The following is a 13,203-nucleotide window of genomic DNA, read 5'->3' on the forward strand; positions in this document are numbered from 1 at the left end:
CGAGTAAGGAGATTGAATCAATAATCAAATCTCCCAATGGAAGAAAAGCCCAGGTCCAAATGGCATCACTGATGAACTTTCCCAAACTAAAGAATACCAGTCCTTGATCTATTCTAAAAGTTTACAGAGGAGGGAACAGTCCCAAACTCACTTCACGAGGCCAGCGTTACCTTGACACCAAATCCAGAAAGCACACTACAAGAACCATCCCTGATGAACACAACCAAACGTCTCACTGAAATACTAGTAAACCAAATGCAACAGCACAGTAAAGGCATCATTCCCCATGATCAGGTGGGATTTATCCTAGGGGTGCAATGATGATCCAATGTATATAATTCAATGTGAAACATCACATTAACAAAATGAAAGAAAAAAAATCATATGATCGCCTCCAAAAATGCAGAAAAAACATTTGACAGAATTCAACACCTGTTTGTGATAAAAATCCCTTAACAAATTAGGTATACATCATATATGAGAAACCCACAGCTAACATATTTAACGTTGAAAGATTGAAAACATTTTCCATATTGGTTCTTAAGACTAGTGGCAAAGGTAAGAGCTCTATTTTACTAATATTGACGGCTGGAGGGCAGAGTCTAGGGTGGGAGAGGTCAGGGGCACGGGCGTGATGGCTGTTGTGTCTAGTATCTATTTGGCAGTGCCCATCCCACTGCACTCCACTCTCTGATCACAGCTGTGTGGAGCCTCACAAGGAAAGCTGCATCCGTCTATCTAGTTAAGTATCTGGTTAACGGCTCCTGGTGAGCCTGCAGGTGCTGCAGAGGGCAGCAGGCCCCAGGCCTGACTGCAGTACACCAAACCGGAGACAACCCTCCTGAATCTGCTCAAACCTCCCTGAGCACTGGGTGCAGCCCTCCCTCCTGCCGTAAGGGCTCCTTTCAGTCAAATTGCAAGATTTTTCCTTTCTTGACCTGGAGTGACAAATCATGTCATCCCTCGAATAGAAGAAAGCCCCACACTTCCAAGAGCCAACCCCAGAGAAAAGCTAGAGTTATGGGGCAGTACCCCTCCATAGTTCAGTTTTGTCTGTGTGAGATGCCAGGTGGCGTCCACACCCTCTGCTCTCTGGGCAGAGCTCGCTGGGACACCCAGGTGGTGGCTGAAGCTGCCCTAGTCCTGGCTTTCAGTGGGCACTGCTTCCACTTAATTGCCCTGGTGTGGAGACAGCCCGGCCAACGGTCCCCGTTCTCAAGGAGAACTTGCACTCCTGCCTTGTCGGGGAACCTCATGTCCCCTCTGGTCCAGGGCTCAGGGCCCAGCCTGCCCTTGCTGAGGGCACTATAGGCTGCCAGGGCGGGGCTCACATGGGGGAGGGAAAGGGAATGTTTCACTCGGCCAGGCTCTTAGCCACAGCCCTTGCCAGTCCAGGTTAGCTTGTCCAGGATCTGGGTTCAATCTATTAAGACAGTCAAGTAAAACTGACACTTTTTTTTTTTTTTTTACAGAGACAGAGTCAGAGAGGGATAGACAGGGACAGACAGGAAAAGAGAGATGAGAAGCATCAATCATTAGTTTTTCGTAGCGCATTGTGACACCTTAGTTATTCATTGCTTGCTTTCTCATATATGTGTCTTGACTGTGGGCCTTCAGCAGACCAAGTAACCCCTTGCCAGCGACCCAAGCCAGCGACCTTGGGTCCAAGTTGGTGAGCTTTGCTCAAACCAGATGAGCCCGCGCTTAAGCTGGAGACCTCAGGGTCTCGAACCTAGGTCCTTGGCATCCCAGTCCGATGCTCTATCCACTGCACCACCACCTGTTCAAGCTAAAACTAACACTTAAGAATGAGCTTCACTGGCTGTGGCCCCTGGTGCAGGAGGCTCACCCCATCCCAGCACACCTTGCAGCCCGTCCCCCTCTACATCTCCCCTGACAATGGCCAACACCTATAGGGCGGAGCACTTCTGTGAGACCGTCCCTGCTCCTCAGGTCTGGTTTCCACGCCCCCCCTGCCCCAGGACAGCACTTGGGCTCCTGTACTTAACGTGGAAGGTGTATAAGGTTCTAGCAGAATCAAAAACATTTTTATGCCCTGGCCGATTGGTTCAGTGGTAGAGCGTCGGCCCGGCGTGTAGAAGTCCCAGGTTCAATTTCTGGCCAGGGTGCACAGGAGAGGCGCCCATCTGCTTCTCCACCCTTCCTCCTCTCCTTCCTCTCTGCCTCTCTCTTCCAGCCAAGCTTCCATTGGAACAAAGTTGGCCTGGGCGCTGAGGATGGCTCCATGGCCTCCCCCTCAGGCGCTAGAGTGGCTTCGGCTGCAATGGAGCAACACCCAGATGGGCAGAGCATTGCTGCCTAGTGGGCGTGCCGGGGGATCCGGGTCGGGCACATACGGGAGTCTGACTGGATCCCTGCTTCTAACTTCAGAAAAATAAAAAAATAAAGGCATTTTTAATGTCACCAGACATGCAACATCCCACAGTGTGCAGCTTCCCAGAAGGCCTTTGGCAGTTGGTGTCCCAGGTCTCAGAGCTGCACAGTGACGCAGCTGGAGGGGGTCTGTGTGACTGCCTCCCCAGGCGGGCACTTGGACTATGAGCCACTGTTCCTGGGGCACTGACTGAAGGCTCATTTGCTGCTATAGACACTTACTGACAGGACCTGTCGGCCTCTGACTCTTCAAAGGAGTCAGAGCCCTCCGACTGGAAGGCTGCTCGGCGGGGGGCAGCTGCGGCCCACGGGGCCCCGGCCCGCTGGCGATTAGATCCCAGGTTTCAGCTGAAATACTTAATAAAAGTTCCTCTGGGACGGAGCCAGCGCACATCCTGGCAGAACTCCCCTGGACGGAGCAGGACCCCTTCCCGGCGGCGGCTCCAGGCAGCCTGACCCTCAGAGCCAGGGTGGCACTTACGTGCTCTAACGGCGCGCCGGCCTCACTTGCTTTGCTTTCCTTGTCTGTGGGATGAGGGGGAAGTAGAGTCGCCGCGCAGGGTCTGGCACAAGTGCCCAATCAATGCCAGCTATTACTACTAACAGTTACACCACCTCCCGGTGACAACGGTTCCCTGACAGTGTGAGCCCTGCCCAGGCGGCCCTCTCCAGGCGGCCCAGGGTGAAGAGCAGGGGCCGCCCGCCAGTCCCTGGCCCACAGCACCGGCCTGAGGCAGGACGGGACGGCCCTCGGACCCGGTCAGACACAGCTTCCAGGGCTGCAGCTGCACCACTGGCACAAGTCGTTTTTCCTCTCGTGACACCATATGCTCTTATAAAAATGGAGACACTCATCCCTCCGCTGAAGGCTTCCCGGTGTGGCTGGGAGAGCAAAGGTGTGAGACGGCCTTGTAAGCGGCCAGGAGCTGGAGCAGACGTCAAGGGCGCACCACAGCGGAGCCTGTGCCGCGGGGCTCTGGGCGGGGCCCCTGCCCGGCCTCACAGGCGCCGCGCCCCCGCATCCCCCACCCCACCCTCGCACCCTCTGCCAACAGTAAGGGCTCCCTGGCCCTTTTATCTACTGACAGGGCCGCTGATATGTGGCGCACCTGTGCTCATAGTGATCTGCTTGCTTTGTTCCCCCCTCACCCTTCCTCTCTCTGGCGATGGAGGCCACGTGCCTCCCACCTGTTGGGGTGATTCCAGCCCTCCCCTGGGCACTGGCCATCACTGTAAGGTCTCATCTGGATGGAGGCCCTCGTGGGGCCTGCCGTGTTAGGGAGAGCATGAGACGGGTAAAAACTTGCAGCAAAAGACTCCTCATCTCCCCATAAGTGCTCCCTGGAGGTGTCCAGCTCAGCATTTTGGGAAGCCTGCACCCCCCTATTCCCCCACTCACCCTACATTCTGAGCTTGAGAGATGCTTACACAGGTTTTTGTAATAAATTTCAGTCACTCATTCGAGGCCCTGGGTTAGGTATTTGGGGTGTGACTGATTGATTCCTGGTAGTAAAGACATAAAAAGAAGAAACCGAAAATACTTTATGTGTGCAGGGCTTTAGAATTTATTGAGCACACGTTATCTCATTCTACAACCTGTCATATAAACAGGACAGGTGCAGCCATTGTTAAATCATTTTCCAGGTGAGGAAACTGAAGGTTAGAGAGGCCAAGTGATGAGCGCAAGGTCAGAAAACCTGTCTGAGCGTCACCTGAAACTCAGGCTGCCACAGAGCACAGGGAGTCGGGTTAGGGGATGGGGCAGCCACACCGCCGGCTCTCACCTCCTCCAGGCCCGCTGGATGGTGGCTGCTGCCTTGTTCTTTCTGCGAAACAGCTCTTTCCTGCTTCTTTCTCTCTGGATTATCTGCAGCCGCAGCTCTACAGGGAGAAGGTCAAAATTCACACTCTGCCCAGAGAGGAGACAAGGAGTGGGATCGGTCTGAGAAGTCTGAACGTCCTCAGACACGGTGGATGTCCCCAGCTTCCTGACTCCTGGCCTCAACACCTCCGTCCTCCGTGGCAGATCGGAGCAGGCCTCTCCTTCCAGCTTGTCCTGTGTCCCTTTGTTTCTTGGTGTCCGATGGTGGAGGGGATTCTGCCCAGCATGGACCACCTCCAGCTTGGCACTGCCAGGCCGGCTGGAACCGGCCGGGGAGCGCCGCCCTCCTCTGAGCTCTTGAACGCGCCTTTTCTGGGAGGTGCATTTGGCCTTGGGTCCTGCCTCGTGCCGCCTGCTGGGCTTCCGCTGGCCCTCCTGCTGGGGAAAGCTTGCAGCTGCCCCACCGGAGTCCTGCCCTTTCTCCTCAGGCCTGGCCACCCTGGTACTGGTACCGGACGGCTGCTTCAGCAAGCCCTTCCCCCTGTCGCTCCGCGGCTCGCCCGCTGTCTCAGCTCTGGGCTTCTCAGCAGAGGAGACTACTGGACACCTGTTTCCACCGTTGCCTTCACTGGGGCTGAAGTGGACACAGGCAGATCGGCCTTCAGAATGTTCTCTGGGTGTTTCTTGGGGAAACAAGGAAAAGGGGAAAGAATCATTATTGTTCAAAACTTATACAGCAGGGCAAGTCTGCCCCCAGGTACGTAAACTTCAGGCCCTCTTACAGCATTGCCACGATAGTGGTAATTATGATTAGAAAAAACTTCTATTTCTAGCAAGGGTAGATTTGATAACCTAAAAGCATTCCGACTATAACTACCTAGAAATGCTGATTAAAATATAGTAAACATCCTTTAAAAAGGACCATAATGCCTTCAAGAAAATAAAAGTCATCTCTGACAGCCAAAAACAGAGAAAACTGAAAATCAGGTAGTAGGGGTATGAGCTGATTGAGGCAGGTACTGGGGGTGCAGTAGGCAACAGCTGGTCTTATTAAATATCTGGTAGTGTTTTAACATCCAGAGAAGAACAGAAAATGAAGACTTGCAGGCAGAAAGTGAACTAAAACCAAGACCTTGCATGCGCCAGGATTATTGGATACTCCTGGGAAATACTAGTCCAGGTAAGAAAATCTGCTTGTCAGCCCTGGGTGATGCCAAGGAAGTCTGTCTTAGCCTAGGTTCTGGGTGAAGTCACCAAAGTCCTGGGCCTCACATGAGTTTGGCATTCATTTATTTCTAACCTATAGAAAAAATTGATGTAATAACTGGCCTCAGAATAGAGATATGATAGAAGGAAACACAATATTGCTTTAGTGTGGCATGTGCTCAACTCAGGCTGCAGAGAGGCGTTCTTCTGAAAATGACTTCACAATCCAAAATTACAAAGTGCATGAGGAAACTACTGACCATGACTGACAATTAACAGATACAATAGCAAACTTACATCAGTAAGAACTAAAGCTAACAGAACACTGTGTGTTCACCTGCACATACAGTGCTTAAACAAAGGAAATTTAAAATATGAGGAAAGAATAGATATATTTGAAAATGAACTAAATAGAACGTCTAAAATAGAAAATTTAGTCTGAATGTAAAAAGCAATGAAGGAACTTCTGCTTCTACGTTGGCTGGACTGAGCCACATTCACCACTGAGGACAATGGAAAAGTCAAGCAAAATACTACAAACCACCTGTTTTCTAAAATAATTTTTTTTATTTCAATTAAGTTGACATACAATATTCTATTAGTTTCAGGTATAAACGTAGTGATTATTTACATAACTTATGAAGTGATCCCCCAGCAGTAAGTCCAGCACTCATCTGACACCACATCTAGTTAAACAGTGTTACTATCTTCCTTATGCTGTGCTTTACATCCCCACGGCTGTTTACCACTGGCATTTTGTACTTCTTAATCTCTTCATCTTTTTCACCCATCCTCCCCACCCAATCTTGCAACCATCAAAATGTTTTCTACCCTGACTGGCTAGCTCACCAGTACAGTATCATCCTGGTGTGTGGAAGTCTGAGGTTTAATTCCCAGCCGGGACACACAGGAGAAGTGCTCATCTGCTTCTCCAACCTTCCTTCTCTCCTTCCTCTCTATCTCTCTTCCCCTCCCACAGCCAAGGATCCATTGAGAAAAGTTGTCCTGGGCCCTGAGGATGACTCCATGGCCTCTGCCTCAGGCACTAGAATGGCTCCAGTTGCAACGGAGCAATGGCCCAGATGGGCTGAGCATCTCCCCCTAATGGGCTTGCCGGGTGGATCCTGGTAGGCACATGAAGAAGTCTGTCTCTCTGCCTCCCCACTTCTCACTTCAGAAAAATACAAAAAAGAAATGTTTTCCATGTGAGTTTTTGTTTTGTTTGTTATACTGTATTTTTTAGATTATACATATAAGTGAAGTCATAGAGGATCTGCCTTTCTGACTTACTTGACTTAGCGTAATTCCCTCCAGGTCCATCCAAGCTGTCACAATTTCATTTCACTGGCAAGATTTCATTTTTTTTTATGGCCAAGTAATATTCCATTTTATACATGTACCACATCTCTATCCTTTTGTATATCACTGGACACTTAAGGTTGCTTTCATATCTTGGCTGTTATGAATAATGCTGCAATGAACATAGGGGTGCATATTGCCTTCTGAAGTAGTGTTTGGGTTTCTTCAGATACAGAAGAGACACATTGTTCCTATGACAGATTGTTTAATGGCCAAAGATTCTTCCCTCCCCATCCCATTGCAGTAGGCACTCCACTTTGAAATGTGATTTCACAACGTCTTCAATCCAGAGGTGGAGTCTAGGTCTCCACGCCCTTGGGCTGGGCTGGCCTGTGTTGCTCAGATTAGCAGAATGCAGGAGTGGTGTGAAAGTTGTGGAGCCTAGGTCCCAAGAGGACGTGGGTCAAGGAATTATTATAGTCTGGCAATGTTTGTGATCATTAATGTGTTCTTTTATGTGATTGTTTCTAGTAGATAAGCATTGTGGTTTAATAATAGTAGTTACTGTTATAGGTAATGGTCTATAACCAGTGCTCTACCTTTTTTATTTCCATTCATAATTACCCTGTAGGGTGGAGAGTATACCTCCCCCCCCTTTTTTTAAGCAGAGATAGAGTCAGAGGGACAGATAGGGACAGACAGATAGGAAGGGAAAGATGAGAAGCATCAATTCTTCATTGCGGCACCTTAGTTGTTCACTGATTGCATTTTCCTATGTGGCTTGACTAGGGGGCTACAGCAGTGTGAGTGACTCCTTACTCAACCCAGTGAACCTGGGGTCAAGTCAGCAACCCTGCGCTCAAGCCGGATAAGCCTGCATTCAAGCCGGCCACCTTAAGGTTTCAAACCTGGGTCCTCCATGTCCCAGTCTGACACTCTATCCACTGTGCCACCGCCTGGTCAGGCGAACATACCCCCATTTTATAGCTAAGAAAATTGCAGTTTTAGAGAGACAGACTGAATTGTCCAAGCCCTGAGTTAGGTGGCCGTGAGATTCCAGAGACCCTTTCTGGGGGTCCACAAGGTCAGACCTATTTTCATAATAACACTGAGACAGTGTTTGTCTTTTTCATTTTGTTGGCATTTGCACTTAGAGTTCTGGAGGATTGTCACCATTCCCTAACTGATAACAATGGCTCAATGTGCTTACATTGCTTTGTACACAAACCATACAGTAGTTTATATTGAATATCCGCTTTCCTTCTGGGAGGCTGGAGATTAAGCACATGCTAAACAGGGGGTACCTACATGACTGAGCTTTGATAAGAATTTTAGAGTCAAAGGTTTAGGTTGCTTTCCTTGTGGAAAAATGTTGTCTGACTGGTTGTTACCATTTGTTGCTGGAAGAATTGTGTCCTGTGTGACCACTAGGAGAGAACTCTTGGAGAACTCTGGGACGTTTGCACCTCGTTTGCTCCCAACTTCAGTCCACACGCCTTTTTCTCTTTGCTGATTTCACTTTGTGTCCTCTTGTTACAATAACCCACAGCCATGAGGACAACATGCTGAATCTTGTGAGTCTTCTCCTGAATTACTGAGTTCAGGCAAACTCCCGAACCTAGGCTGGACCTTGCGCACCACAACACACTAAGCAAACTCCAAACGGGATCAACTCCACAAACCCGTTTCAAGACACGGCATAGCAAACTCTTGAAAAAGATAAAGAAAAAATCTTGAAAGCAGCCAGAGAGAAATGACACGTCACCCAGGACCATCGGGGAGGAACACCAGTTTGAATGACAGCCAGTTTCTCCTCTGAAACCATGGGAGGCAGAAGGAAGTGGCAGTTTTTTCCAAGTGCTATGGGAACTGCCTCCGGGAACTGCCGGCCGTGATGTCTGAATCTGGTTTAACAATCCCTCATGACAAAATAGAAACATTCTCAGGCACAGGCAAAATCAAAGAATCTGTTGCGGCCCTGGCCGGTTGGCTCAGCGGTAGAGCATCGGCCTGGCGTGCGGGGGACCCGGGTACGATTCCCGGCCAGGGCACACAGGAGAAGCGCCCATTTGCTTCTCCACCCCCCCTTCCTCTCTCTCTCTCTCTTCCCCTCCCGCAACCAAGGCTCCATTGGAGCAAAGATGGCCCGGGCGCTGGGGATGGCTCCTTGGCCTCTGCCCCAGGTGCTAGAGTGGCTCTGGTTGCGGCAGAGCGACGCCCCAGAGGGGCAGAGCATCGCCCCCTGGTGGGCAGAGCGTCGCCCCTGGTGGGCGTGCCAGGTGGATCCCGGTCGGGCACATGCGGGAGTCTGTCTCTCCCCGTTTCCAGCTTCAGAAAAATAATAATAATAATAATAAAATTAAATTAAAAAAAAGAATCTGTTGCTAGCAGACCCACCTTTAAATTAGCTAAAGAAGGTTCTTCAAACAGAAAGGAAATGATAAGAAACGGAATTTGGAACACCAGAGAGACAAACGCCAACAAAAAATAGATACATAAAATAGACTATCCTTCTCCTCATGAGTTTTGTAAATGATATTTGATGACTGAAACAAAAATTATAAAAACACTTACCCAGCGAAGATATTTAAAAGTGGGGAAGGTAAAGGTACATAAATGGAAGTGAGGTTTCCATATTTCACTCAAATGGTCAGATGCTGATACTAGTAGACCATTATAAGTCACTTATATATATTGTGATACTCGGGCGCAACCATTACAAGAACTAGAGAGATATACTCAAAAACATGATAAATCAATCACATTGGAATCCTAAAGGATGTTTGAGTAACCCACAGGAAGCAAAGAAAGAGAAACAGGAAAGAGAACCAGAGGAAGTAAATAGAAAATAAACAATAATGTGGCAGACTTAAGCGCTGACATCATTACCTAAATGTAAATGGTCTACCCACCAGTGGAAGGGCCCACAGTCCATGGGTCGGCGTCGGTAGCAAAGGCAATACACCTACCGTTTGGCTTTCTGGGGTCTGTTCCCTGCAAGTCTGGAGAAAGATGCTGCTCCTTCTGGGGGGCTCTGCTTGGAGACCCTCTGCCCGGAGTCCTGCTGCAGGGCCTCTGCTCAGGGCCCTGGGCCGCGCTGCCGGTGGGAGGCTGTTTGCTGGGGCCAGTGCTCTGCCTGGGGGGCTCAGCCTGGGTGCTGGGCCCACAGGGAGAGGCTTGGGGCCTGCCCGAGTCTGGACTCAGCCTTCCCTTCTGCTGTTCTGCCTCTCTTCGCTTGTTTTCTTCCTCTCGCTTCCTGAAACAAAGGCAAGGAGGAAGAGGAAAAAATTAAAAGAGTGTTACCCACTCAAGTGTTCCCAAGTGAGATTTAAGTTTTAAGAGCTACCAAATCACAGGAGGGATTTGGAGATTCACATTTCTGAGAGCAGTCTTTTCTCTGAACTTTATAGTTCATAGGATGATGGAGATAAAAAGAATCTTACAGGTCAGCCTGTGGCGACACACACGACAAATGAGCAGGGAACTTGACGTGACAAATAACAATCCCAAGGTGTGTGTCCCCAAGCCTTTCCTCCTGTTCCAGGGAGCACAGCAGAACACAACTGAGAATGACAGAAGGACAACCTTTACTTTTCTCTATGAAAAAAACCACTGGCAGACTTTAATGATTATACAAAAACATTACAAAGCACCTCACAACTGATTAGAACAACTGTGAGTTGCAACCCTGCCGTGGAGAGCTCTGGCTGATGAGTCAAACCTACTCTTTTTGCAGATGAGGTCCAGAAGGCAGGGTCACTTTCAACAAGTCTTTGCAGTCAGAGTCACAAAAACACCTCTGAGACCAATGTCCAGAAGCTTAGTGGTTTGTTTTTACATATGTTCACTTTTATTTTATTTTTTAAATTTTATTTATTTATTTTTTAATGTTTCCTTTATTTATTTATTTATTTATTTATTTATTTATTTATTTACAGAGACAGAGAGAGAGAGAGTCAGAGAGAGGGATAGACAGGGACAGACAGACAGGAACGGAGAGATGAGAAGCATCAATCATCAGTTTTTTGTTGCGACACCTTAGTTGTTCATCGATTGCTTTCTCATATGTGCCTTGACCGCGGGCCTTCAGCAGACTGAGTAACCCCTTGCTCGAGCCAGTGACCTTGGGTCCAAGCTGGTGAGCTTTTTGCTCAAACCACATGAGCCTGCGCTCAAACTGGCAACCTCGGGGGTCTCGAACCTGGGTCTTTGGCATCCCAGTCCGATGCTCTATCCACTGCGCCAGTGCCTGGTCAGGCCATATTTCACTTTTAAATATCTGTTTTCTTCAATCACAAAGAGGGTCAAATATGTGTTAACAGAAGGAAACAAAACTTTGGTGGTGAGCATGCAACACAGTACGCAGACATCGAACTAAAACATACAACAGAAATTTATGTTACCTCAAATTTAATAATAATGAAAAGAAATAAAATAGTCTCCAAAAAAAAGTCATGTACTAGCAGCTGGTGGCTAAGTTGGAACCTTGGGACAGCAACAGAATGGAAGGGCTGGCCAGGGAGACCAGGTCTAGAAAGAAGCAGCAGTGGGAGGCAGAGGGCCTGAGGCAGCTCAGGTCCAGACAGGGGCGAGGTGCTCGAAGATAAAAGGCTGGGTTCAGAGCAGGATTTGTCTGTTTGACCAACACCGTTAATACGTAGGGATTTCCGAGGGAAAGGAAGGATGAGGAAAACTGCCTTCTGAGCCTCTCCCGCACAGGGTGCCGATGACACAAGAACGAGCCCCGAGTCCAGCCCTCCCTGAGGGGCCTTCGCCAGCGGGAACTGCTAGGAAAGCAAAGCTATCATCAGTGGAGAAACAGTGTAACAGTGGGCTGTGCAGAGAAGCAGTGACTAATGCTGTCTGGAGGAATCCGAAGACAGTCCCAGGTGTGGGTTCTTAAGGAAGGTAGAAGGAGTTTGCCAGGCAGACAGGTGGGAATGGAGGAGGATTTCAGTCAGACGGGGCAGTTTGGGAAAAGGCGGCTGGTTTGGAAAAACTGGGCCTGTTTGGCCTCTTCTGATCTTTCAACGGATCCTCTATTCACAGGGGGCATCTGATGGACATTTGCTGCCCAGATATTCAGTTGCTGCAGGAAGAGGATCTGGGAGCCACTGAAGGGGTCAGTCAGAAGCAGAACGACAAGGGGTGTAGTGGGGAGAAGCCTGCCCTGGGAAGCAGAAGACCTTTCCTGGTCCTGTCTCTGCCAAGAACCACAAAATGAACTCGCACGAGTCGTTTTCCTGTCGAAGACTCAGTTCCCCCAGGTCTAACACTTACATGATAGCTTGTAATCCTGAATTGATGTAGGGGTCTGTTTGGAAACCAGGTATCTTTATAAAATCTGGGATCTCTTTTGTTATGAGAGGGAGGTATTTCTTTTATTGAAGTAGCTGGTATCAGGATGTCTCTCTGAAGGGGCCCTTGTTTGGACAAATATAAATACTTTTTAAAAGCTGGGGTCAGGACTGAGACCTGGCCAGGGTGAGACCTTCAGGGTCTCCATGGTGACCGGCTCGGAGCTCCACAGCAGAGAGCTGCTCTGTCATGACACAGAATGTGTCTGAGCTCCTGCCGGGGAGGGAGGAGGTGAGAGCAAGTGAGAGAGAGGGAGGAGGAAAGAGAAAAGGGCTGGGGCCAGGACAGGGACTCCACCCACGGGGAGGTGGCAGAAAAGGACTTAAGATCTGTGCTCCTCACACTGTAATGAACTTAATCTCCTGATATCTTGCCAAAATCTAGATATCTGATTTAGGAGACCTGGGGTGGGGCTCCAGCCTCTGCATTTCTAACAAGCACCCCGAACCCTCTGACCACACCCTGAGCATAAAGCTAAGAGAACAGAAAGTCTTGTATAATCTGTAAACCAGGGGTCCCCAAACTTTTTACACAGGGGGCCAGTTCACTGTCCCTCAGACCATTGGAGGGCCGGACTATAAAAAAAACTATGAACAAATCCCTATGCACACTGCACATATCTTATTTTAAAGTAAAAAAAACAAAACGGGAACAAATACAATATTTAAAATAAAGAACAAGTAAATTTAAATCAACAAACTGACCAGTATTTAAATGGGAACTATGCTCCTCTCACTGACCACCAATGAAAGAGGTGCCCCTTCCAGAAGTGCGGCAGGGGCCGGATAAATGGCCTCAGGGGGCCGCATGTGGCCCGCGGGGCCGTAGTTTGGGGACCCCTGCTGTAAACTATACCTCTGTGGACAGGAAATGTGATTCTCCTCAATGGCACCAGCTTTTTGTAAGGCCTGCCATGCTCACACAGGCCTTTTCAGAAGCACCCTGATAAACTGCAGAGCTAAGACACCAGAGACGGAGCCCAACAAGTCATAGAATTCGGATTTCCACAGACTGGAATTTGAAGCCAAGCTTAGTCAGATCTCAAGGGTCAGGGAAGACCCAGATGATCGCTATCTGGATCTTTGATCTATAGCCTTGTCAACCACACTTTCCCTTCTGAAGGT

General features: G+C 49.0%; 1 protein-coding gene across 4 annotated transcripts in view; it reads right to left on the reverse strand.

The window, feature by feature from the left end:
• INVS (inversin) overlaps window positions 1-13,203 on the reverse strand; it is a 136,243-nt gene that overhangs the window by 6,132 nt on the left and 116,908 nt on the right. For all 4 annotated transcript variants that reach the window (XM_066256643.1, XM_066256645.1, XM_066256646.1 and 1 more), the window contains exons 13-14: window positions 9,691-9,977; window positions 4,179-4,899 (exon numbers count right to left, since the gene is read on the reverse strand). In XM_066256643.1, coding sequence (XP_066112740.1) covers window positions 4,179-4,899; window positions 9,691-9,977 — 1,008 coding nt within the window. The remainder of the gene's footprint in view (window positions 1-4,178; window positions 4,900-9,690; window positions 9,978-13,203) is intronic.

This window comes from Saccopteryx bilineata, chromosome 2 (assembly GCF_036850765.1).
Source record: "Saccopteryx bilineata isolate mSacBil1 chromosome 2, mSacBil1_pri_phased_curated, whole genome shotgun sequence".
Lineage (NCBI taxonomy): Eukaryota > Metazoa > Chordata > Mammalia > Chiroptera > Emballonuridae > Saccopteryx > Saccopteryx bilineata.